General features: G+C 40.4%; 1 protein-coding gene across 1 annotated transcript in view; it reads right to left on the bottom strand.

The window, feature by feature from the left end:
• Window positions 1-519: 519 nt before the first annotated feature.
• Window positions 520-27002, bottom strand: part of rgs7a (regulator of G protein signaling 7a) — a 33661-nt gene continuing 7178 nt past the window's right edge. The window contains exons 2-16 of the mRNA XM_068741763.1: window positions 14075-14171; window positions 12256-12306; window positions 7625-7731; window positions 6991-7042; window positions 6037-6101; window positions 5368-5444; window positions 5110-5191; window positions 4215-4289; window positions 4032-4130; window positions 3464-3525; window positions 2911-3021; window positions 2693-2818; window positions 1557-1743; window positions 1261-1350; window positions 520-540 (exon numbers count right to left, since the gene is read on the bottom strand). Of these exons, the coding sequence (XP_068597864.1) occupies window positions 520-540; window positions 1261-1350; window positions 1557-1743; window positions 2693-2818; window positions 2911-3021; window positions 3464-3525; window positions 4032-4130; window positions 4215-4289; window positions 5110-5191; window positions 5368-5444; window positions 6037-6101; window positions 6991-7042; window positions 7625-7731; window positions 12256-12306; window positions 14075-14171 (1302 nt within the window). The remainder of the gene's footprint in view (window positions 541-1260; window positions 1351-1556; window positions 1744-2692; window positions 2819-2910; window positions 3022-3463; window positions 3526-4031; window positions 4131-4214; window positions 4290-5109; window positions 5192-5367; window positions 5445-6036; window positions 6102-6990; window positions 7043-7624; window positions 7732-12255; window positions 12307-14074; window positions 14172-27002) is intronic.

Genomic DNA, 27002 nt, shown 5'->3' with positions numbered 1-27002 from the left:
GTTGTCCTCACAAGTCCGGCAGTGGCTCCTTTATGAGAATACTGGACATATATCAGATATTGTAAGAGGAGAGACAAGAAGGAGCATCCTCTCCAGGGACATGCATATCCAGGTGGACAACAGACAAACAGACAACCCAGCACATCGCCTGGCTGAGCCAAGACTGGATGGACAGACAATGATGAAGAAGAGATGAAATGGTCCCCCCTCTCCGTGTCCAAGAGAAAGATGATGACATTGATTTTAGCATGATGGCACATGACTTGTCAGCCTCTTGGATGCGAGTGGTTTCCACCGCACTGGGAGAGGATATATGAAGGGAAGACAGATGGAAAACAGCATGAATAAATGTATATATTGTCTTTTAAAAATAACACTGCTGTTCACGTAACATTACTCATAGTCTGTATATTTGAAGATATATTATCTTAACAACAATATATGGCAATCGGAGACAACATATTAAAAATATTATCATGTACATGGATCATTTTGAGCATTACCTGGAAGCAAGAGCCTTCAGAATAAGTTCTTACTTTTCTGCAGACAGAAAGAAGACGCATTAAGTGAAATAATTTACAATAATTTACATACATCAAAAGCTTTATAGAATTGTACTTTCCCAATGCACTCTAAAGCTGAAAAAAAAGAAAATGTATTAAATAGTAGTTCTTTACAAGAATGACGGGAAGAGATACTGTTGTCAGTGGAAGACAGAGCAGGTTCTAAGCAGGTAAATACACCAGTCGAATTCTAAATTAAGCATCATGTTATTTCAGCTTGTGTTTCTAGAAGCCGGACAGGAAACCTGATCTGAGACTCCATCATCCACACCTGAGGCAGAGTGTGGCCACTCTCTTTGCACATCACTGCCGTCGCTGACATGCAGGTGTTTCATTTCATTTGATCTATATTTGGGTTTTTCACCTGGATTGCACCCTGAAGCAATTTTACCACTATCATCCCAGTTCTCAGCAACAATCCCTTTCAGATACAGTATTGTTTTGTAGGATGGATTTACTTAAATCGCTATTAGGCAATAAAACAAATTACAGAAAGCAGTTATAATGACTTGTTTAGCGTAGCAAATCCACTGGGGAAAACAAACTGCACGATCCACCTAAGAGAGATTAGCTTCAGACACGGGAGCCTCACTGTTCTAAATATATAATATTTTCTTCCCGAAAACATTCATAAATACATTTCATCAAACATTTTTGTCCAATACTTTGAGTTAGACTATGTGGGGTTTTTTTTTACCTTCTTCTTTGCCTGTAATAATTCCTGGTAGGCACTGGAACGGATAAAACGGCTGTATGAATCACTCTTCATCAATTTGTAGATGTGTTCCTGTTGAAGGCGCACAGATAACAAAGAACTTTAAGAAATTATGAGCCACAATATTCCATTGACCACAAATAATACAGATGTTTGCTCTTATATTAGCGCTGTGCATTTTCCAAGTAATATTCCCATTAGTTGTTTGCTGTGACATCCCATGCATGACGGAAGAAACGAGCGACTGACATGATTTTTTGTATCTGTAGCATGCATACCTGTGCATCCTCAAAAGCGTAGCGTCCGGGATCTTTGACATTCTGGGTAGTTTTGTCGTAGCTCTTGGAGTCCACATTAATGGCACTGGGTGCTCCGGGGGCCAGAAATTCCTGCCAGATCTCCTGAACCCGGGTTGGAACTTCTCTGATGGGACGCTTCTTTAGTTCCTGCACTGCTAGCCAGAACCTACAGATGGATAAAAACGAGTGATGGTGTTGCCTTTTTTTGTACTAAGCAGTAGTTCTGAACCACAAATCAGAAGTGACAGAGTAAATTGCCAGAGCTCGGCGATTAGCGATGATAAATAAGACACTGGAGCCACTCCTGGATTAAACTCCATCGATACAATTCAGTCCACTGATTAAATGTTAACAGGGTTAACCACATACATTCATTTGTTTTAATGAACAGTCTAAGTATTTCAGCAAGTCATTTTTCACCAGAATGTAATATTCTACAATTCAATGATTACCACCTACTCATTTTGGAAGTCCAAAGTTGTAATAATAATACTGCTGCATCAATATGTGTGATTAATTTAAAAACCATAGTTGTTTTCGAAGATCACATTTGAACCACTTTCTATTCTGTTCGGTAGATTAATGTGCAATATAATACATCATTTTCTACAAGATCATCACCTGCTTGCAGCACAGTTGTTCAGTGAAAACTGCCTATCTGCTGAAGAAAGGTGACGAGCACAAATGTTCCACGATGTTTATTTGCATCTTGACACACACTTAAAATCCCTTTTCCTTTTATCAGAACATCAGATTCAGAATGACTCAATTTGAAGTATATTGGTATTAAAATGAGTTGACTTTTAAAGTAAATGTAGTGGAGTACAAAGCATAATCATTAAGATGCAGTGGAGTATAGGTATAAGCCAAATAAAATGTGAATGCCTCAACTCTGCATGGAAGTGCACTTAAGTAAATGTACTCTAGTTATTTTTAGCTGTCAACCGAGCAGAGAAAAAGTTCTTGGAACATGGCAGCTGTTGTGTAATAGTGTGAATGTAATAGTATGCATTCAACAGCATTTATGTAATTACAAATGTCATCAGGATCCCGGTCTCCCCAGCTTTTCACAGACTTTTAAGATGATAAGCGATGATGAAGTGGGTTTGTTGTACCTGAGATTCTCTGAGCTGAACTCAGACTCCAGGAACTTAAGGAACTGCTCTCTCCCCACAGGATCTTTAAAGACCTCGTCGATGCCGAAGGCCCACCTCTTTACCCTCTGCTGGCCCGGCTCCTTACTGCAGGAAGACGCGACACGTGTTAGATAGAGGAATCACTGCGCAGCGATGGTTCCATGTAAATACCCGTATTAGTCCTTGCGAGTGCCCACCTCGCTTCGAGCTCCCAGAGCGTGGCGTCGTCTGTGATCCAGGGGTTGGATGGATCTGGAGGCATGAGGAAGGGGTCGTATTCAACGTACTGCTCTGTGTAGCCCAGCAAACTGATTTTTGAGGAGAAAGCACAAGAAGAAAACCTTTGAATGTTTCGATACTGACGTATATAACCCGTCTAATGACGACGTGCTCTCTAGCTTTCTGTGATTGACTAAGCCGTCTGCAATCTTTTATTGACAAGAAAAGCCAGATTCCTTTTAACAGCAGATAATTGAAAATGGATAAAAGGTAAAGCCTGACAAAGCTGACCGACCCTGTGTGAGACAAGAATAGAGAACTCTTTGTTGAATAAAACTCTCTGATAAGTACAGGAAATGACAAAGTAAACACTCGCAGTATCTGGAAACTTCAGCATTGACGCTTCCCTTAAGGCATTGTCTGGCCTCAAGGTCATTGACGCTTTTGATTACATGCCGCGTTAGGCCATTTAAAAGCTCAATAAACAGATCCATTGCTAAACTGAATAAAGATAAAAACAACATTGCTCACCTCTCCGCCACTTTCGACATTTTCAGTCGATGCCTGTCTAATTGCAATTGCCAAAAGGTGATCTGCAGCCATAGTAGGGAACAAACAGCAAATGTCAGTCTCCATAAATCGACAGGAAAGTGTTTATTTGCAAATAAACAGTATCTGTATATCAAAAGGAGTATATATGTACAGATGACTTTATCATTATCATCAGACATGCCTTAAGGACATTAACTCCTGGATGACCGAGAATTTCCTGTTATTAAATCTAAATAAAACTGAGGGAATACATTTCCCCTGTTCTGGCGTCTCTGAATTGGCTTCCTGTTAGAGCACGAATTGAATATAAAATCTTTCTGCTCACTTTTAAAGCCCTCAACTTCCAGGCCCTCCTTACCTTACATGGCTCATTATGCCATATTGCCCAACTAGAGCCCTGCAGTCCCAAAATGCTGGCCTGCTGCTGGGGGGGGGGGTACAAAACCAGTTCCCTGCTCCCTATCCCTCTCCCTCTCTCTCCTTCTCAACCCAAACAACCCAAATTGTGAGCCTTAACTTTAAATGGTTTTACATCACGAGGTCTAACCTGTTCCTGCAGTTCTTCTTCCGTGGGCTGTTTGGCCTCTGGAGCTGCAGTGTGAGTCGGGCTGTGGGTACGGATATCGTTCTGCAGCCCGTAAACAGACTGAGACAGAAAAATACAAGAAGGTTTAAAAGAATCTCTACCTGATAGAAGAAGCCTTACAACTGCTGACATTATCTGCTGTACCTTTCTGGTTTTGTGGGGGTTTTTCATTCTGGAGGACTTCTTTATGTCGACTTCTGTCGTATTCACACATCCAGGCTGTGAGAATTAAGGACAGAAAATCAGAAAATCCTCACTTAATTTGTCTTTAAAGCTCCTTTTAAGGTGGGTGTGTGTGCTTAAGCCTCTTGGATGAAGGTGCAATGTTTGCGTCATCAGTTACACAAATTTGCTTTGCTTAGCCAGGGTGAAAAAGCCATCCTGAGAAGTTTGAAGGACAAAATGACGGACTGGAACATACAAATTATTACATTATTATACAAAAACAAGTGAATCACTGGTCTTGGTGTGCAAATTCCCATTGAACAAGAAACCTAATTTAGGTCTTTTCCAGAGGAACAGACCAAAGTAGCCTGATGGTGTCACTGTTAAATTTAAATTAATATTGATTTTGTTGCTAAAAGGACACAAAATTGGACATATTACCAATCAGGCATGAGGTGGTGGCTTTCAGAGAAATGCAGCAAAAAAAGGGCCTAGGGCGCCTTGTGCAATCCAAATGCTAATACTGTTACTGATTTGGCATTTATGTGAGTGGCAGAGGAACACACAACCAGGGATTTGCAGTGTATTCACCTCTTTACACAATTCATATCTCTGAGGAATCAAAAATGCATAGGTTATATATAAATGACATAACCTACACTGCAAGTTTCTTTATCACAAAGCATGACACATTTGTGTCATGCTTTGTGATAATTTGTGTGTGGTCATTATTTGTGTGTGGTGGAGCAATCAGCGGAAAATTACTTTTTAAATGTTGCAAACTTTTTCGGTGCCGACTAAGACAATGATGATTATGTCAGCAATGATGTCAATAACAGCGAAGTTGTCAATGAGTATTTGTAATTTCACTCACCACTGGTCTGTGCACGTCCCAGAATGCTCTTTCTTGACTGTCGAGAATTTTCCTCTCAATTTTGTCTCTTTTTTTATCCACTCTGAGGGGAAAAAACAAGAGTTGCAAGCTGTTATTATAGCTCATGTGATCCATTAACTCATCACATGTTGAATTGTTTATCTCATATATGAACATATATTAAACATTAAGGGAGATCATGTCATAATGAGGGCGTAAGATTTGCTAATCGTGTGTGTGGTTCTTTAGGAAACTCACTTAGCTTGTGCTTCTGCTTGCATAAAAATGAATTCCCATTTCCTTGCAAAAGCTCTCTGTAGCCTCGCTAAGCTCTCCTGCAATTAAAGCAAAGAACAATCAAAAAGGAGGAAAGGCTTTTGAGAGATCTGTGGTGATTAAGATAAGTGCAATGGACAGCTGTATACAATCCTTAATGATCCCCTAAATAGAATAGCATACAAGGCAGAGTGCAACCCCAGCTACCAATATGGACACCGCAGTCATTTGCAAACTAAGTACCGTATTTGGAGACAATGTAGTAAGACTATTTAGTACTCCAGTTGTGGCTTCATTTCATCCTTGTTTGGGAACAAATGGTCTTTTCCCATCCAAATATGAAGTCAGCTGTTCCTGCATAATGCCCAGTCTTTGTCCTCCAACTTGTTTGTAAAATTCCACATGAATCAAATTCCTCATAGGCATAGGCGAGGAGAATAAATTGCTTTATTTGAGTATATTTCACCATCATTTTAGTATAACTAACCAAGTGATTCATTGACTAGCTTTTAGAAAGGAAAGTTTCAAATGATGCACGCAGACGAAAACAAATGCTCTCGGTTTCCGTGTGAACAAAAAGGCAGGAGATAAAATCTGAGAACAGCGACTTGACAAGGGGAGCGCTGACACGAAAAGATCTCTCTCACTTACCGCTTCATAGTCTGCCAGCTCCAGACGAGCTTTATTTTGCATTGTTCTTTTGCAGAGGTAAACAGCTGGGGGTGGAGGGGAAGAAGAGAGAGAGAGAGAGAGAGAGCGAGAGAGAGGAACAAAGGGATCTTAGTCTGGATTTAACAGCTTTAAGTGGTCCTTCGTTTACTCATTTAATCTTCTCAACTGCGCGTTTAAACTGGCCTGCATATCACAAAGGTCATTGACTGTATGGGTGTCTGAGCAGCCGCTACAGTGTGCGGCTGTGGCTGTGTCAGTGTTTGTGTGCCCGACTTTTGATGTCTTCCTGCATTATTATCATCCCTTCATCCCTTAGTTAACTGACTATTATGTGGGGGATTCATTGTGCCGTTAGACTGTTTTCATTACGGGATCATCGTTCACGTGATTCAGAGACACTCTAATTTCCCTGAACACTTCCAGGATTATCCCCATAACGAGCATTATCCCTTTTCGCTCTCCCGTAGTTTAGACAACTGGTCCTTGGCTCAGGAGGCAGAGCAGGTCATCCACTAATGGGAAGGTTGATGGTTCAGTCCCACGACTACGGCTGCATGTTTTTGGGCAAGATAGGATGTGTTTTAACCCTAAAGTGCCGTGTGTGCCATCATGAAGAGCTTTGGAGAGTAATCACGTCTGCCAGCCATGAATGTAAATGCCCGTGTGGATGGATAAATCTGGCAATTTGAACTGTTGTTGCACTGGGAATAATGGCAAACGGTAAAGGGACTGCACTTATAGAGCGCTCTTCTGCATTTTGCAGTGCCCAAAGCGCTTTACAAATTTGTCCTCATATTCACACGCTCATTCACACGCTTTTCCTTTTCCTCTTTCTGAACTTTTTACATAGGCAGTAATGACACATGACATCACCCTCCTCACTACATACTGCACAATGCACAAAAGTACCAGTCAGACAAACCCGTCGCTCACCATAGTCTGTGTTTTCTGGTTCCCAGCAGTTTGATGGCCAAAAGTATGGAGTCTGAAGAGGAAAACAGGTCATTAAGAAAGAAAACTAAAAGAAACGTTGCGTTACTGAAGGTCTGCGGCTGACCACGTGGCGTTTTGAACCAAAGCATGCACGGTCACATGAGGTGAGCACACAGGCAAGGGTTGGCATGGCGTGTAAAGACTATAAGACTATAAGAACTGCACAAACCTCAGCCCACCTCGAGAAGTACTGTGAGGAATGACTTAATACCAACACAAATGTCCTTATTGATTTATTTTGCTCCACTCGGGGACCTCCCAGAAGAAAACCCTACAATAACCAATTCTAGAGTTGACATTCAAAGTTGATATGTTTTCTTTGTGTGATAATTCGCAAATTTGTTGTGAGTTACAGGATTTTTGTCCTTTATCTGCAACATGGGATGAGCTCAATGTCATTATTAAAAAAATATATAATCTACATATAACTTGCTTGACACAATACTCTTATAGAAGTAAGGTGGCGATGAAAGATACAGCCCAATAAAAACGTTATAGTGCTATCATTTCCCAACTTCAGTCACTAATAAATGGATGACAAGAAAACCTGGAACGAAAGCATTGCTTTTATTACCTGGAACCTATAGAAAGTGCCATCATCTTTGAGGGTGAGGACGTGGTCTGAGATGGGGAAGAAGTAACCGTGTGCAGCCATCAGAGTTCCTAGATGAAGAGCCTCCACTTGTAGAAAACACAGACAAAAAAAAGTAAAGTCAATTGGTAATAATGATTTCACAATTACTGTTAAATATGTAGAACTGAGAAAAAAATGAGATTTATATATATGTACTGCTAAGTTAGTTCACTGGTCCATAAAATAGACATGAAAACACTTATTTATTAGCATTTAATTTGTTGTTTTTAAATGAAACAAAAACCTGAAACAAATGTCAGGGCCCTGCAGGACATACAGCCTATTGTGTGCATTCTGATAAAAGCTGTCGTTTTTAGTTTTTAGTTTACATTTTATTCAAATATTTTGACAAATAAAACACATTATTTTCTTTCTGGTGGATGATGAAAACGTAGATTTCATTTTCACTTGTTAGATAAAAGGCTGCACCCAGGTTAGTTTATTAGACATACACAAAGAGAGCATACCACCACAAACACCATGTTTTTAACAATATTGGAGTTGTCTTCCAGACAAACAAACAGGCAAACAGACAAACACCAGTGCTTACATAAGTTCCTCCAACTGTCACTGGCAGAGATAAATAAAGTTAAACTGAAGAAGAAGAAAAAAAAACCCAGGAGGAAAAACTGTCAAGCAGTTCCTCAACCTGTTTTGTTACCATTTATGATCATCAGACAAACCTTTCCTTCAGACACTCAAACCCCCTGCCTGCTCCCACCTTCTATTTTGGCAGACAGATTTTGCATAAATCTAATCACCTACCTCAGCCTGAAAATATAACCAACCAGTTCCTTGAGCTGGATGTGGCTGACAGGACCGTCAACAATAATAATTTAATTTCAATTTGTCATGAAAGAAGACATTCTGGTTATCCCGTGAGCTGCATGCCTTTTTATTTGTGGTCCCAACAGCTAATTAACTACGCTCACCTCTCAGTCCCCAGGTAATTCACCCTTGACTGAATGAACACCATGATCCAAATTAGGAGCTGCTCCTCCAATAGACTCTGGCACGCCTTTGAGGGTTAAGCAGATCTCTGTTTGAACCCACCAGCACAGCGGCAGGTCTCACTGATTGATCTACCTTTAGCTACAGAGGCGGAAGTCATCTGTCAAATCACGCGCTGCCGTGCCTCGTTGGACCGAAAACCTGCTTCCATCTGGTGCGCCACACCACATGATTTACTGTCCCTACTTTAGAACAATCACATAATGAAAACATGTAATCATCATCGCCAACGGGGCTCCTCCTCCTCCACTGCTTCCTCCCCGGCGCTCACCACCTGTGACCCCTTCATAGAGCTATTACTCTATGCTTGCCACAATGCAGACACGTCTCTGTCATCGCATGCCATTTATATGCTGCTTCACACAGCCGTGTCCTTGCCTGTTTCTCCCATTGGGTCATTGATGGAGCATTCTGTGTAAGTCCAAGGGAAGGAGAGCAATAAAGTGTGATCCTAATATGCTTATAACCTTACAGATAAAGAGTGTGCCCTTGTAAAAAATATAGTAAAATAGCTGCATGTGAATGAGAATACCATAAGAAGAGTGCGTGCATGCATAAAATAATAAAATAGACGCAGATTGCTCTCTTACTGTCTAACACTGAAAATCATATCCACATGCACAGGGTTAATGGCTGCAAGAGATAAATATTGATCCATTCCATCACTGCTGAGGTGACTGTCACAGTTTTGAGAGGTCAGGATGCTTATAAGCATGTGAGCGTGCATGTGTGTGTGTGTGTGTGTGTGTGTGTGTGACTGGGCTCTCTTCATTAATAATAAATCATGACTCATAAGTTATTTATACTGTTTACTGATAAATAATACAATTAAAACCTTACAGACTATTTCTTATTTAGCAATATTGTCCCACGTGGATTTCTATTATTCACTGTAAGAGAGCCACAGGGACGGATCGGGCTGTTTATCACCTGCACCTTTCCACACAATACAGAGAAACTCAAGGAGGAAAGACTTTTACAAGCTAAGATCCGCTCTTCAATCATTTTTTTAACACTGAAAATTAAAATGTCCTGTTTTGGGTTTTTTTAATCATCATCCAGGATGACCTGCTCTCAGACAAAAATTCTACAATGTCTGAACAATGACATCTTTTCTAATAAGAGCCTCCAAGTCAATCCCTGAGTGCGTCTGGCTCTCATTTATCAAAGATCGTACTCCCACTCATGATGTTCCGATGAACCATATCTCCTTCTTCAAAGGCAAATGTAATATTCCTCTACAAGAAACTGGCTCTCTTAACAAATCGCTTAAATGACTGGCCTTGCACTGCATTTTATTTATCTGGTTTTATTTAGACAAGTTAAATTGTGTGATTCTTTTTTGTTTGTAGCAATATATTTCATGTATTTATCTGCTGCCTGGGATGAGTTTTAAAATCTAAAATTTCCCACCGGTCAGTTTCAGAAGGAAGCTTGCTGGACGTGAGGTGAAATGTCTTCAGTCACTGAACAGAAGCCCGGATTCAACCTTCAAGGACTACCATGACCTGGATGAATGCAGTCTGCACATGCGTACCCAGCTAACAGCAGTGTTATACATGCTCATGTGAGTAATGAACCAAAACGATTTTCATTAACACCTTTCAAGCCAACCCCAACCTTAAATGCTTTTTCATTATTTTACCAGTATGGGTCACCATCATGCAGAAAAGAAAGCTGAACTGTACGGCCAAAAAAAAAAAAACGAACAGGCAGTTAATTCCAGTAGTTCCCGTGACGCAAAAACCAACAAGCTTTGGAAAAAAGATGAATGATAATAATGATCTGGAACGGTCTGAGACAGAATGACAGTATGACAAAGTTAATCACGAAAACGTCCTGCTGTGTGGCTCTGAGCTGAACCGTGGAGGCCAGATTGGAGTTGGTTGATCAAAAAGAATGTTAAAATTAAAAATGGGATAATAATGAGTTCAGCGGACGTTAGTCAGCACATTAGCTGTGGCATTCATTTAGTGCAAAAAAGTGCAATGTCACGTTTGATATGAGCTCATCTGCCTTCACATAATAAACATGCTGCTATCATCCTGTGAGTCAAAATAAATGCATTTCATTCGGCTGTATTTGCCCCAGGAGGAGTTGTTATGTGCTTTTTTTCTCCATCGCAGGGCAATTAACAAAATGTTTTGTTCATATTTGTAGAAAAATAGTGTGCAGATAACAGAGAACACAAAATCATAAAAAAACACATCTGTCTGTTGCCATATGTTGTCAGACTATTTGCTGTTATAAAACTGGGTTTTGGTTATTTTGACTAATTGTACTGTCTTGGAGGAGAAGTTTAAATATTGTAGGTATCACAATATTAAAAATCGTAGATATAACAACACAAATAATCATTTCAAGCCTAGTTTAGGACATTTTGAACAGCTGTGATTCGACTGGATTTTTGCTGCCGATCAGTTGTCATTTTGCCTGAGGCACAAGAACAATATACAACCTCTTCTCAGAATCTATTTCACAAGTTTCTCCACTTTGTGAAAAACTAAAACAGACAATTTAGACAGGAAAGCACAGGGACAATCTTTCCTCCCAATATTTCAACACTAGAAATGTTTCACCACAATCTAACTGCTTCCTAAAGTCCTTAAATCACTCGAACAAATCAGTATAAACTTCTGTATTTATCACAATTGAAGTTTTATGAACAACAAGGGGCTCAACTTATGATCCAGCGGCCTCCAGACAGTGTGTTCAACTTTATTTCACTGGAATGAAATGAAATAATGAGACAGAATAAAGTAAGAATATAAATGAGGAGTCTGTTATAGCTCAAGGACATAAAATGAATATTTCCAAATGACTGACTTTTTCTTCCAGTAATTTAATGTTACACAGAGGTTCCCAAAAGGCAGCAGTGTCCCTCTATCTTTGAGCAGAATAATAACAACAACCATGTTAGCTAAAAGATCACAGTAGAGCAAATACCGCAAACAAATCCCTTCCATTAAATCACGCCTTATCCAAAATCAACCCCTCAATGTTTGAGAGTTGAATGTCAAAGATTTGTCCCTTTATTTGGACCCACACAAATATTTTTAGGGGGTCACCTTCAGCATAAGAACTGTCCTCACACCAGGTTTCATGAACATCCTGCTAAAAAAAGCAGCTAATCAACGACCGAACACGAATGGAAAAGAGATATACAAGTTGTGTGATCAGCGCCACTGGAATGAGCAACTGTAGCAGCAATGTCTTCAGATTTATTCTTTAGATCATTTTAAATGAAGAAAAGATTACAGTTCCAACTGTTCTCACAAATCAGGGGTTGGCAAAGTCAAATTCACACTTCTAAGCTGATTTAAAAACAAAATGCAGTGTCAGCCTCAAGCAGCTAAAAACGAAAGAATAAAGAATATTATTTTCAATTTCTGCCTCTAAATGTACATAAATCTTACACACTGGATCTTTGAAGAGTTGCGCTGAAACTACGCGACGATCATCCCTTTTTCTTTTACTTTCTTTTTTTACCCATCGGCAACTTTCACAGAGAGTCTATCCTCACAAAAGTCCTTTATGAGCATCAATCATCTCTTATATACCTTGATCTTCAATGTCCAGATTCTTGATCATCCACTGTACGATATCAGAACCTGAAATGAAAGAAAACACGTTCGAATGAGGTACTGACATTTCTAATATATTCATAGTGTGCTGAAACACCTTTTTGCATATAGATGCAAATGAAAGGGGAAAACAATGATGCTCTAAGTGCTACACACCTCCCACCGTCATCGCCGTAAATACCCCAGCCTCTTGACTCGCACTATGTGGGCTGCGAATAGACTCTCCGTTACCAAATTTCCTTTACTGACACCTTCACTCAGCTGTAATAAATATAAATTACCAGAGAGGTACAATGGCATATTGAAAGGTGTCTGATTACGATTACGTAAATTGCTGTTACGAGTGTTTCAATACATCACAAAGAAAAACAAAGGCTGCAACATGTAAGCAAAAGCTGAAGAGATGACAAGGCAGGACACTATTTATGTACCTTAAAAAAAGAAACATGATAAATTCATCAAAACCTATTGTGAGTAAAGGTCTGCAGATGACTTGTATATCATCTTTTACATTGTGGATGTCATTTTGCAACTCATCTTCTCCATCTGAAGGTGAAAATGAATTACTTTCACATCTCAGAGAAGCATAACAGCATGCTCTCCCCCCTGGGCATTTTAACACCCCAACACAACATGTGACTTTGGCACTTTGAGTGCACATATATTTTCCAAGCTATTATTACTGCCTGTCATGCTGACAGGTGAATGTGCATTGAGTAGAGGAGAACCACAAATGGCAGAAAAAAATCATTTAAAATGAAGCAGCAGGGGGGGGGGATTTGTGCTGTTAGAAAGTTAGTCCTTGAGCCTGTCTGTCGACTGGCATTTCTATAAAGCGCCTCTCCATTTCACTTTCGCAGCACCCTCTTGCTTCATTGCACACCCACAGATGAGATTCTCCATGCATTTAACATCATAAGCACAACCCCATTCTCACACTATCAAAATCCACCCACATTCTTTAATGAAATGTGCAAGGTAATCAATCCTCTAACAAGACTGATATCGATTTGATTAATATCATGCCCATAGATCAGGTTGTGCATTGTGTGTGGGGGTGGGTGGGGAAATAGAAATAGCTATAAGAAAGAACCACAATAAATATGTAGGTAACAAAATACAAATAAACACCAATAATGATCCTAAAAATAGCAGCTAATGTTGAAAATATTAAAATGTTATTAGTGCAACGGACAACATGCTCACCTGAGAATTAATACTAGAACATATTACTGGAAAACGCAGTTTGACAAAGTATTACGAGTAATATATAAAGGTTGTAAAAACCACAGATTTATAAATATCCAACCAGTTTATGACTTTTTCAGTCAGGAACGGGTCTCGACCGCAGACAGGCCAGTCTCGGACATGAACTCGTTTACTCCAGAGGTGTGTTATTGTTTGCTGGTAGAATGTGGCTTGGGCTAAGGCAAAGCTGTTTCTGGTTGGTTGTGAAGTATTTTTCTTTCAGAAATGCTCCTCTTAGACAGGATGTTTGACCTTATTTGTACTGTAATACATGCTACTGTGTGACTGTACTTGTACTCTAATAAATCTAATAAATATATTCATCATCATCATCAGACTATTTGCCAGATAAAAAAAACCCCTCTGTATCACAAGGCGAGTATCTACGAGGCACAATTTAGGAGAAACGTACCGAAGGAGTAAATTCTCCATGTTTCATGAATATTTTTTATCCTGAAATGATCTGGATCTGTTTAACATGTACAAGCTGATCCAAGGTTTATGAACGTAAAGGAGGAGAGGAGAGGAGAGGAGAGGAGAGGCTTACCTGAAAAAACACTGGGAATCTTGGTTAGAAAACTTTTCACTGTTCGGATGGGGATGCCATTTTTTTCATCCTGCATTCGTGATATTACTTCCTCCATCTGGGAAACACAAAGTGGGAGAAGAGAAGAGAAGGGAAGGGATAGAAAGAGAGAGAGTGAGTACGTTTTCTTTAACTTGCGTGAGAGCCAGATGGAAAGAGCTAAACACACAAACACATTCCTGAGGATCAGACATGTCGCCAGGTGACTCAATACCACTGCTGTCACATTTCTGAGTCACATTTGAAATATCCTTCTTGACAAGACGCATCATAAAACATTTGTGTCTGAAAACAGTTCAAATTCCCAACTTTTCACAACAGAGATAAGAAATAAAATAAAATACAATTATAGTGGCTCCACAAAGTGTCTTGTATTCAGCATTGAGTGAGTTGCACATTTGAACCGATGGCTGCACTGAGAGCAAATAGACACAGAGAGACACAAATGGAAACACATAAACACTCACTGAGACTGAAATATACTGGGAATTGTCTGAAGGACCTGGCAGGGCAACAGAAGGCAGCCATGATTCCAAGAACTCACAGAAGGCAATGAAGCAGCAAAATCTGCCAAGAGATTTCCCCAATCTTCACCCACAAGTGTTTAAAATACACACATGGAATGAATGTATACACACAGTAAGGCACGCTGATGTGGTACACAAAGAGCTTGTGTGCCTTTGAATCGATGAAAAGTTGTCTTTAATAAAGAATAAAGCTCATTTCTAAAGTTCACAGTGCACAGAAGCAATAACGGCCAGGACTCAGAAGCCGGTCATCTGAGTCCAGTCCAGGGAGTGTTGTAGCCAAGATGTATAAACGCCATGATTACCTCTAATGCAGTGAGTGGTGTCTAAACGCTGTGTCAGGGTGCTGCACTTAGCTGTTATATTGTTCTCACGGGTCTAACGTCATGTCAGTTCATATGCGAGTGTTTTAGCATATTGCTAGAATGAAAATGTGTAGCTGGTCACACTTGGAGGTAAAATTGTTCCAGTTAGTGGCAGAAGCCTCACCGTCAATGATGGGGTGCAAGTACTGCAGCAGAGATGCTGCTGGGGAGGAGAGTGCCAGGTCAAACGTTCATTCACAATATATTCACAAGACTTGGATCTGACAGAAAATAAAATATAACAGTAAAAATTGAGTCTCATAACAAATTAATAGACTGAATAAAAGCTTGTACGGTTTTCAGCCTTGATCTACAAGAACTGAGAGTCGTAGCAGATGACTCTGTGGAAGTTTGTCCCAGATATGTAGAGCATAAAAAAAAAAGATGTTTCTCTGACTTTGGTTTTAACTCTGGGGACAGAAAACAGATATGCCCCAGATGAACGAGGAGACTGGAAGCTTCGTAACCCAGCGGCAATTCAGAAATCTCAACCATTCCGTAAACCAACAGCAGTATTACTACATTCATTCTTTGACAGACGTGAAACCGAAGAACTGGAATGATCTGATCCACTTCCCTGGTATTTTCTTGCAGTTGAGACGATTTGCATTCGAAACAACCATGCATCCTCACACTCACATCTACAGACCATTTGGCGTAGATCTATTCATTTAATTTACATGTTTTTTGAGGTGAGACTAAGCCGGAGAACCCAACGAGAACCCATGCAGACACGGGGAGAACATACAAACTAGGAAGCAAACCCGGAACCTTTTAATGCCAACTTAAGTGTGACTGTCTCTCTCTCCAACTCGCTCGCTTTCTGGTGCTGTGAGACAGAGCAAACAAGGACACCAGTAACACTGATCAATACTTCACACACCCTCTCCTGTCTCTGCAAACCCTCACCGCCTACACATGGTAAAATGCCACCAGCGTGAATATTCAGGATCTTAAGCTCTTGAAGTCAGGATGCTCTCTGGCTTCATGTTGCGAGGAAGAGAGGAAAGTCATGAGTCTCTCTCCCTTTCTTGCCCCCCCCCCCCTTCCTCATCCACCCACCCGGAGCTGTCTAACTGCGTCTCTGCAGCCTCTTAACAGATAAGGGTACGTGTTCTGGCTGCACAGTGTGAATTATTGAATAATGATGGCACAGGACTCATTGCATATGAAGTGACTAACAAAAGCTCTGGATACACCACACACTGAGCTGCAGCACTTCAAAGGCCATCGCTAAGGGCACTTAGGGTGCAATCAGAATGTTCTGAAGCACAGTTTTGAGCAAAAAAAAAAAAACATTTACAAACTGGGTGTGTAAATCAATGCTGGCCCTCTTAGATTTCTTTTTAGCCCTCGTTAAGTGCACCATATATCCCTTATTTGATTGGATGCTTCTAAAAGTGAGGCGATAAAAGGTTTATCTAATATAATGGTTCTGCCTTGGGCACATCAGGATCTTTATTTACCTGTAATTATGAGGGGGGGTGTAAATATATTGGCACTATTACATTTAGGTCTTTATATCTCTGAGAACAGTTTTAAGAAGTTTTCTTTAGGATATGTGTGGTTTGAGTGATAATAGGCACCTTTGAGGCAGGAACATAGACCGCCTTACGAAATGCAGCTCATCGCTGCCGGTAAATAAAGTCGACCTTGACAAAACAAGTAAGCTAATAGGGGAGCATTACTTTGCTGCACAACCAACAGTTTGCTTGATAATTGATAGACTTGATAATAATAATGTCTAAGCAACAGCTTGCAAAAAACAAAACAGATATGCACATATGCATGTCTTACTTTAATGATTTGCACCATTAAGCTTCAGTCAATGCGCGTGTGCTTATGACATGGTCTAGTTTACTATATTCTGCATTTCAAATCGTAATAATTTCCTTCACCTCCTTCTGTTCTCCACAGAGCTACTTATCTGACAGATGGCGTGAACTGTTTAAAGGAGTGAGGACTATCGTGGGTGAACTGGGGTGTCATGTGTGACAGTGTGGCAATATCACAGGAATGAGGCCTCATGCAGCGGGGGAGGGGGGGGGCATTAGAGAACACAGAAAGAGCCAGACAATGACCAGCAATCACCAAATTACTGATGAGCTCCTAGATGTACACTGCTGCCATTGGTATTTGTAAGATATTCATTCTGACGAGGCCTTTTCAACTACCCGATCAGCTCCTAAAGCTGATGTCACCCTATGGCTGACAGGACAAGTGCAAGCTCACTTTATATATATATATTTACCAGGTGACGACTGGAACTGCTGCGATCGTACTACACAGTCCCAGACAATGAAAGGAGGAAATTAAGACCGAGCACGCATGAGTGGTGAGAGAGACAGGACGATATGAGCAAATAGCAATGAGGAAAGAAATCGTTACTGTCTGACATTCATAAGAACTTCAGGTAGCCAATATTATCACGCTCGTGGTTATTATTCCCATGCGGAGGGATGAAACCAAAAGTATGCATGTGTCTTTGGGTCTGTGCTTTTCTTCTTCCTCTCCTACCCCTTTCTTTTATTGCCTCGACATTGTCATCTGGGTTTTTCCGCATGAGAACAGATATACGTGCACATGCATCAACCCACAGAGATGCTGTTCCCTTTGAAACACAGAAGACACAGTGATTATCTGTCACATCACAGGCACAGCATATTTATTCAGAGGCACATACACAGAAATTAAATAATATTAAACCCTAAAAACTGAGCAGGTGAGGGATTAAAAACACCTGACAACCAGTTCAAGTCTGACTGCCTGTGGAGGCGTGAGAACAATCTGACTAGAACCTGTAGTGATAAGGCATCTCGGCTTGACTAGATAAACTGGTTTTGGGGGATGCGTGATCTCATTTCTGTCGGAACTCCAGCCCTTGGCTCCGCGAGTAAAGTGGAACTTGTGCTGGAGTCTGACAGTGACACTGTCGTCAGTGGTTTACATAAATTGCACCACTTCAGATTAACCGGATTAATTTTAATAGGGTCGATATTGTGATAGAAATGTTTTACAGGTTTACAAAACTGTTGCATTCAAGCTTGGGTCCAAACAAATGAGTCACTTCTTCTCTGGAGAGTCTGATTGTTTTGCATTAACACAAGAGCTGGGGGAGAAGGGTGGGGCTACAATACCTGCAGGGCATTAAACATTTTCCAATGCATTGCACTTTCATTTCCATGGTTACACATTAGGAACTGGATAAACATGATGAAATATCTCCCACAGTGCTCTTCTAATGGAAAGATTCTTCCCTGACTGTGAGCTAATTTTGCATCCTGCTGTCCCACCACATGCTGCTGGTGCTGTTTTTAGTATCCCCCCCCCCCTGCCCCTGACACAACCTGAGTCCACCGCTGGCTAATACCATTTTGCTATTTTTATCTGCAGTATACAAGATTTCCTGCTGTCTCGCTCTGGAACCATAACTTCTGCATCTGTATCTTTTATACGGCGATTAAATATTCAGGTGATGAATTCTCAGCGTTCCTGCTCAGTGGTGACCTAGATTTAGGTGATGAGAAGTCTCTGCACTTCCAACCATTTCCTATAAAAGCTCATCCTTTGCTGGTGTCTGTGCTGACATCAGGGGAGAGGAGGTGTATACCCTGGACAATTTGCAAGTCCGCCACAGCGCAGACACTTGGAGGGGAAAACGACTATTCACTGACAGACACACCTACAGGCAATTTAGAGCCATCCATTTATCTATGTTGCACATTTCTGTAGTCTGGAGGTGGGAGGCAGATTCCACTGCACCCGGTAATTGATTAACTCAAAGAACTTTTACATACAGTTCTAATTGGATCATCACTTCTAATAAAAAGCACTAAATCTCGGTGGACAGGCCAAGTGTTTATCTTCAACAGGAGTACGTTCTTTCTACACTAAACACACACAAATAATGTGAATGTGAGCAGTTAATGAATGATAAATGCACTTTTTTTTCTAGTCTGTACTGCAGGGCATCGCACTCGAAGGAGATCTGCTGACCAGCGGAATTCATACTGTAATGGCTTTTGCAAGAGAGAAGCACTTTACCTGGGCATGATGGTGCTGTTATAGTACGTATAAAGCTTTATTTAATTAATCGCATGCAGCAGAATAGTAAAATAACTGGTAATGTAAAGCACCCTCTGAAAGATAAAACGCAGAGTGGAAAAGGTCAATCTGTATCGTTATTGTGATTTATTCAAAATATATTAAGAAAAATAGTCATTTCAGTGTTGTAGATATTACACCCTGGCATGCATGTAATAGCATATCACTGTCAGATAAATCTTTCAGTAATGTTGGTGAAGAAGAGCATTTTAATAGCTCTCCATCATTTTACATAAATATGACTAGAGTCACAGACATAATGCAAAATTTCATCCACAGGCCTTTGTGCTTTTTATTACATATAGGTCAAAAGAAACTTAAAGACTGATTAAAAAGTACAAACATAGGATCGTAATGATTGCTTACTGCACAATTATATGATGTACTTTTTTTTTCTTAGCAACATTTTGAAAATGTGCTTTTGCACCATAGACTTCAGTTGAAGTTAAAACTGGGGAGACATTATTGAGCTCATGCTGACAAGGTTGTTGAATAGATGTCATGAATCTTAAGTCTCTGAGTTACCACAGCAACACAGTCTGTGACCACCATCACAAGGACGTCTTTGGCAGTACGCCATTGCTCATTCATAAATAGAAATACCCATACAGTGAAGGCTATATTATTTTATTTATTTTTTAATTATGGTGCATTATTTTGGCCTGTAGTCATCTTAAATTCCCTCAGGCCACTTAAAGCTCCGATGTGCTGTATGACAGGAAAGAGAGAAGTTTGAATCTGTCTTTTTTTGTGTGTCCTGCGGCGTTTGTGTCGATTCCTCTAAGAATACAGCTTCAGCTTATAGATATTTTATTGTGAGTTTGTACTCTAATAACATTCTTCATCAATTGATCAATCAATCAACTTTGCTGAGTTTCACTGACAGTGAAAACATTAAATCCTCACAAATATTTGCTATTTCACGCTTGAAAAAATGAGGCCAAACCATGAATCAACTCTGGAAATCTTGGCCTATTAATTTCTTGTCAATCACCAATAGACTACGGTAACTGTTCCATCTAATTACTAGGTTGGGGAATAGCAATCAGTGTTAGACAGTAAAAAACACAGTTCTACATCAAATAATGGGAGCCTTCGCTCACAATTAGATGCTCACGCTCTCTTTGCTTTGTTCAACTTTAATTCTGCAAATGCACCCTGAAGTAAAAGCCATTCCATTCTAAATAAATTGTCCAGGTTTCAAGTTAATTTCCTCATACTCGCCTGCATCTCATTCTTGCCGTCTCTCTCTCACTTATATATTTATATTCATCCAAACCTTCACTTCTCATGTGCTGAGAGAGAATGGACAACAACCTGCTGAACAGCAGGTGAGGATCACAGAACATGGGGAACAGATGCCCAGGTGACAATGCTGCCTTCAGCGTAGGCAATTACTCTGCATCCAAACTGAAGGCTTATACGCTGAGAGGCAGATTCTGCAGATCACCGCTCCGCTACGTGGCAACATCTGCAGCTTGGTGCTTGATCATCCTTGCTTTTCAAGGTAGAAAATCAATGCACTTCTTCAATTTATGTGCACGATGAAACTGTGGTGCCATCAGTCAAATGAACCATCTTTTTTTTTGGGGGGGGGGGGTTCACTTTACAGTTTGATGGTTCACTCTGGAACTGCTGTCTATATTCTTCATTAGGCGAGCCAATGTTCAACTTTATTGTCATTGCAAGGTAACACAATGCAGCTCAGCATCTAACCAGATGTGCAATTACAGATATATACAGGATAAAAATGTTTCACAGATGATAGAAATTGATTTGGTGCTTTGAAGATCATTATATGCTACATGTAAAGGCATCAAAATCTATAAGGTACAAAATGCTCCTCTTCCATTTGCAGCAAAAAATAACACAAAATGAGAACGCAATATGGTTAAAATTGTCCCCAGAGGAAGTACAAACCCGGCTTTGATAATGAACTGCCAGAAATGAGTACTACACTCACAAAGGTGCCCTTGTGCCTCAGCTGAAGCCCTTGTCCCGCGCCCGTATCGTAGCTTCTTGCCACTGGAACTGAAGGTGTTGCATCTTGCCAGTGCTAGTAACTTTTTGAAAGTGACAATGGCAAAGCCACACAGATGATTTCCAGGTGTGCAAAGACGAGTGCTTGAGCGGCACTTTCAGGCTTTCACACGATTTCCTCTGGCACTTGATGTGATTACACTCCTTGTTGGATTTAAGCCTTCTGCAGGCAGAGAGGGGCAACTTTTCACCCGACCTGTGAGTGTGGCTGAACAAAGCTATAAGCACTTCAGACACCTTGGATGTGGGTGGATGACACAGCACATGAGCTAGTTCAATTTGAGCATACAGGCAGGCTTATTCTCAACCCCATAATTCATCTCTGATACTGTCGTCCTGCGACAACAGCGGATTTCTTTTTTTTAACAGACAATGTCTATTAATCTCCGCTTTCACTCTCAGATTTGGAATACCTTAACATCCATTATTTACTCTTTTGTAAAACTCTCTGTCCTCACAAATAAATACTTCAAAAATGCAGGACATGAATTGAATTTGATGGTGGAGCTGCATGATGCGCTTCTTGCATGTAATTTATTCAGAAACTAATTTCACTGAATATTTGGAATATGTCTTGGTTGAAATCTGAAGCAAAAGCCAATCACAAGCCTGTTTAATCAAACATACAGTAGGTATGGTTCACGTTTATGCCTGAATGACCTGCACCGACAGTGCAGTGATCTTTTTTGTGTGGGTCTCAGGAATTTCACATTTCTTTTTCACAGGATACTGAAGTAATTTCTGCATTTTCTGTATAATAATCCATCTCCCTTCACACATCCAACTATTATTGGTTGGAAGCACATAATCTTTTCCTTCCTTTCCTAGCTGAAAGTGCAATAATGGAAGCTCGTTTATTAAGCATTACCATGAACATCAGCGGAAGCAGCAGTTGCTGTTTATCATCTTCTTTGATGGACAGGCAATTTTATCACGATTTCATTTCGATCCATATGGTTGCCAACGGTTACTTGCAATCAAAGTGTCCTCCTTTACAGTATTCTAATTATATTCTACAGATTATTTGGAACACAAGGTCTCCTTCCCCCTCATCTTTTGAGAGAATTATCCTTCCTGGCATTTGTCTGCAGAGGTATGTTAAACATTTCCTTCCACTCCTCAACATTGTTCCTCCTGGGGGGCACCACTCTATTGGAGAAAACAAGACAAGTGTTGAACCATGGATGAATGGTAGTCTGCCTGCCTGCCTGCCTGCCTGCCTGCCTGTCTGTCTATCTATCACTCATTCATATTGAAGCTGTGCTTATCGTTACCTAGCTCTAAGACACATATTAATTGCCTTTATCCATCCCTTTTACAATGGCATGTTGGCATGTACAGGTGTTTTAAAATTACTCACTTTAATTAGCAGCTGCATGTAGTGAAAGTAAAGTACCAGGAAATCCTATTAGAATTAGGGCTACATAGAGAAAATTGCATTTTTTGCTGTATTTCTTTTTCAGTGGCGACCATAGGTACATGTGTTCTAATGAAAGAGTCTGCACAGAATTCTACCCGAACACAAAAGGCTTTGAGAAAATGGAGGGGGGCAGGGGGGCAGTCCATATAATCAATATTTAGTCATCATTCATTCAAAGGAATCAGCAAAATTACATTTAACCTCAGCAGTACAGGACGTTTAATTTACTAGACCTCTTGCAATTTTAGTAGAACACCCCTTTTCAATAAGGTGGTGACACTAATCATGAAAAACTATAAAAGTGCTTTTCCTTTTATTGGCGCATCAGTGACAAATGAAGGCCTGACACTGAGGTCACAATATTACACACTCTCACACACTAATTTGTAACTTGTATCACCTGTTTTCAGTGTGAGCTTTATTGTTCGTATGAATCTCATCACTATTATATAGAACTTTTTGGTTGGTGCTGGACTCTGTTCTAGACACTTGGTAGCATGGTGGCGTAGTGGGTAGCACTGTCACCTCGCAGCAAAGAAGGTACTGGGTTTGAATCTTATCTCTGCGGAGTTTGTATGTTCTCCCCATGTCTCCGGGTTCTCCAGGTTCCTCCCACCTCCAAAGACATGCAATTTAGGTGAAATGATCACTCCAAATTGTCCAGAGTATGTGAGTGTGTGCGTGAACGGTCGTGACATGTCCGAGGTGTACCCTGTCTCTCGCTCATAGCAAGCTGGGATAAGCTCCAACGACTCCCGTGACCCGCAACGTGAAAAAGAAAAGACAAAGCTTTCCTTTCATTCTAGATCTACAGTAATCTCGTGTTTCTGCGTAGTGGTGGAACAGTGTTAGCGCTCTCTCTCTCTCTCTCTCTCTCTCCCTCTGTTTTTCTCTTTCTCTGTCTCTCTCATCTTTTTGGTGGGTGGGCAGTGGGCGCGATGACTAAGCCAAGTTTGGCCATGTGCTAGAACATAATCCACTGAAAGCCAATATCCCTCCTGCCACCCACCATGATTTCATCACTGAAATTCATGCTATCATAAATTAGTTGATAGAAGAAGAAAGCTGGATTACTTTCAGATGCATCATGAAAATGTTTTTTCAAAACTGAGCATTAAGTTTCCACTATTCTAACCTTGCTAAGAGTAGTAGAGTTTGCACAAACACCCAAAGAGGCTTCCTGTCATGCATGCAGACAATTACATATATTCATATATAAGTCAATATAACCATAGTAACTACTTATATATGATCTGCAATCAGAACTTGTTGACAACCAATAATGGCACTATAATTTGTCTTGAGAGCATTTGATAATCCTGCTTTTATTTCTGGTCGTTCAACAGCCTGGGAATGGGAATACCGCGCTGTTAAATGAAACCCCCATATAGTTAATCCATCATCAAAGCAAGCCTGTTAGCAATGCCCGCACTGGCAGTACACAAGAGGAGTCTTATCATCATTCACCAGAGAGCATGTTTACTTAGACCAAACAGAGAAACAAGGATGAAGAGGACAAGGATGGGAGGAAAACATTGAAGGAGATCCAGGGAGGGACCTTTGGTATGGAAATAGAGAATCATTGAGAATGGAAAAGAAGGGAGGATGCTGTCTATTTTTAGGTTCACATAACGTAAGACAGAGGGGCCCTCATTCCCCTCTTCCCATCCCCTCACTTCCTACATTCCTCCTTGGCACGTGCAACAGACACTCAGGACAGCTCTGTGTGTCCTGAATACCAATAAGAGAAAAGCAGCTGGATACTGGCAGACTGACATTCTTCTGCCTTCTCCTCTCTGCAGAGCAGAGACAAGATAGCAACTGGGAATCTGACAGGACAGACATGGCTGCATATTTCAGAGGAAGCAACAGCCATAGACAATAAACTGATAGCGCAAGTGGCACTCGAACGACGGAGCAATTAATATCGGAGCGAAACGGCTAATGTGGCGATGCTTCACAAAGATGAAAGACGGGAGAACATTTCAAACAAGGTTTAGTCTGTGGGTTTTTCATTTTGGAAAGGCATCATTTTCTTTGATGAATAGTCAGATCCTGTCCTTGTTTCTAATGTGTTTTCATCAGCTTATTAATGTGAAATGGGTATCTTAGCTCTGACCTGAGGATGAACCTTAGAATTAGATCTGCTAGATAAATGCATTTTTATTCCCTGTTATATTTTCAGATATTACTCCTCGTCAATGTATTCATTGAGAAAACACAGACAATGAAAGCAGTGGTGGCAGTAATGGATTTAGAAGATATGAATGTAGCCAATGAGGCCACTGGGGACAATAAGTGGTTTCAAATCACACATTAAAGTGGAACAGCTTCATGAAAACAAAACCTTGAGAAATTATGGTGACTCAAATCTTGTTCTTCTATCCTCGCCTTGACATCCTATCCTCCATCACTTGCTCCAATACCAGCTTTTCCATTTAGATGTCTTCTGACATCAGGCAAGGGAAGCTAATATCAACAAATTAAATCAGTCTGCTGCAAGGAGTATGAGAGATCCTACCCACCCTATCCTAATGCATTGTAAAACAAGACCTTGTTTTGTTTTTTTTCTGAGTCAGCTCAGGCCGAGATAACATTTTATCTTTAGTTCGGCACAGGCAACAAGAGACAATGCTGCCAATATGCACGTCCACCAGATCTATGGAGAGGCTTTATTGGGAAATGAGAAATGCCGTAAACACTAGTCACTGATTTATGAGCCAAGCTGAATGGGTAAAGAGAATCTGGCATACAGATGTTCTAATTATCCTTGGTGGAAAAGGTAATATGATCCTTCAAAACATTGCAAAAACAGTGCAAAAAGAAGAAAACACTGCTTGAGCACAGGTGAGAATCCTGCTGTTAAGAGGCAAACTGATTGCATTGCAACGGGCAATTTTGGGCTATAAAAATAAAATGAACTTGACTGGAAGTCAGTGAATCATTTCGTTATATGCCTTGTCAAATGAAGGATATAGCCTTCTTATGTGATTTGGTATTTTGCACTCACTCTGAAAATGGGAAAATTGCTTCCACAGTGAAGAAACATGGAGGCTCCATTTTCATTCACTACGTCTGTAGAGGCAGAATGCAATGCTGGCCTTGCCAATGTCCTGTTACAGCATCACTTACTGTAATAGATCTAAAAAGATTAAGCTAGCTAAGCAAGAAGAAGAAAATATCAAGTCAGATCAGAGCTGTGTTTGAAGACAAATACAAAAAACAATCCACACAATTATTTCCTGGCCTTTATAAATAACTGCGTACATTTCTCCATTCTTCTGCCCATCAATGTAGGTGTCAAGGGTTCAGAAAGCTTCGGTCAGCTAGCTGGTAGTGTGATTGGAAATGCATGTGCTATTTAGCATTAGCCTAAATTCCTGTTAGCGTTTATTAACACCATAAAGAAAATGTGATTGAAAAAACACTTCAAATGAGGCTTAAGCTAAAAATAAAATCTGAAAGCACAGGAAGAAACAATAGTGATAATTAGTGAAGAGCAGTTCCACGTCCCGACTCCCTGTTTTTTTTGTATTTTCATGGGAAATATATCTGGAAACAAATATGATGAAATAAACACACACATGTTCTGCCAGTGTACAGCTTAGTGGGGCTGCTGCACGTATTTACATGATTAATTAACCACATTGCATAAATCCTTTCATAGACTGAGAGGGCAAGCTTTTGCACTCATGACACGTCATTCTGTCTCCTTGTGGCTCTGAGGCAGCAGGATGCAGTTGCACAGTAGGCGAGTTTACATGCTATAATTTCTATCATAAACTGAAAGGCATTGACACACATGAACATATTCGGCCCGTTGCGTTGCAGGTCTGTGAGGCTACGAGGCACAGATACTAGCAGGAAAAATATTTATCCATCGTCGTTTGTGAGTTAACACGCACTCATTTACTACTTTGCATATGATGTACAGTATACTATTGTCATCCCCATCGGTTGACAGGAATATTGCATGTTAGTTTGCATTTCCATTGCCAAATATGGTAGTGGCTTTGACTTAAAACATTAGTGTAAACAGGACATGATTCCTTAGCTCCCTGCATTTAACTATAGCTTGAAACTATGTAACAATACAAGTTATGGGTGTAGTTTAGCATGGCTTGAGCATTTTTTGGCCAGACCAGTCAAACATTGGTGTGTGTGTGTGTGTGTGTGTGTGTGTGTGTGCGTGCAGCTGAACAGGCATTGTGTTTATGGACGGTAAACATTTTGTACACTTTAGCACCGATAAACATACAATGAAGAAGAATGAGCAGTTTAATCAAGATGGCACCCGAGGTTTTTAGACTAGGGCTGTACCGTGCATGACTGCGCTTACTAAGCTGAACTAATGGGGTGAAGCTGTGAGCCTCAGTAGGCTGCAGGTGGAAGCTGCTTAGCACACTGCAATCGGAGTTTGTGCACGTGTGTGT

The sequence above is a fragment of the Brachionichthys hirsutus genome, chromosome 7, assembly GCF_040956055.1.
Source record: "Brachionichthys hirsutus isolate HB-005 chromosome 7, CSIRO-AGI_Bhir_v1, whole genome shotgun sequence".
Lineage (NCBI taxonomy): Eukaryota > Metazoa > Chordata > Actinopteri > Lophiiformes > Brachionichthyidae > Brachionichthys > Brachionichthys hirsutus.
The sequence above is the reverse complement of the archived record's forward strand: the minus strand, read 5'-3'. Positions and strand labels throughout refer to the sequence as shown.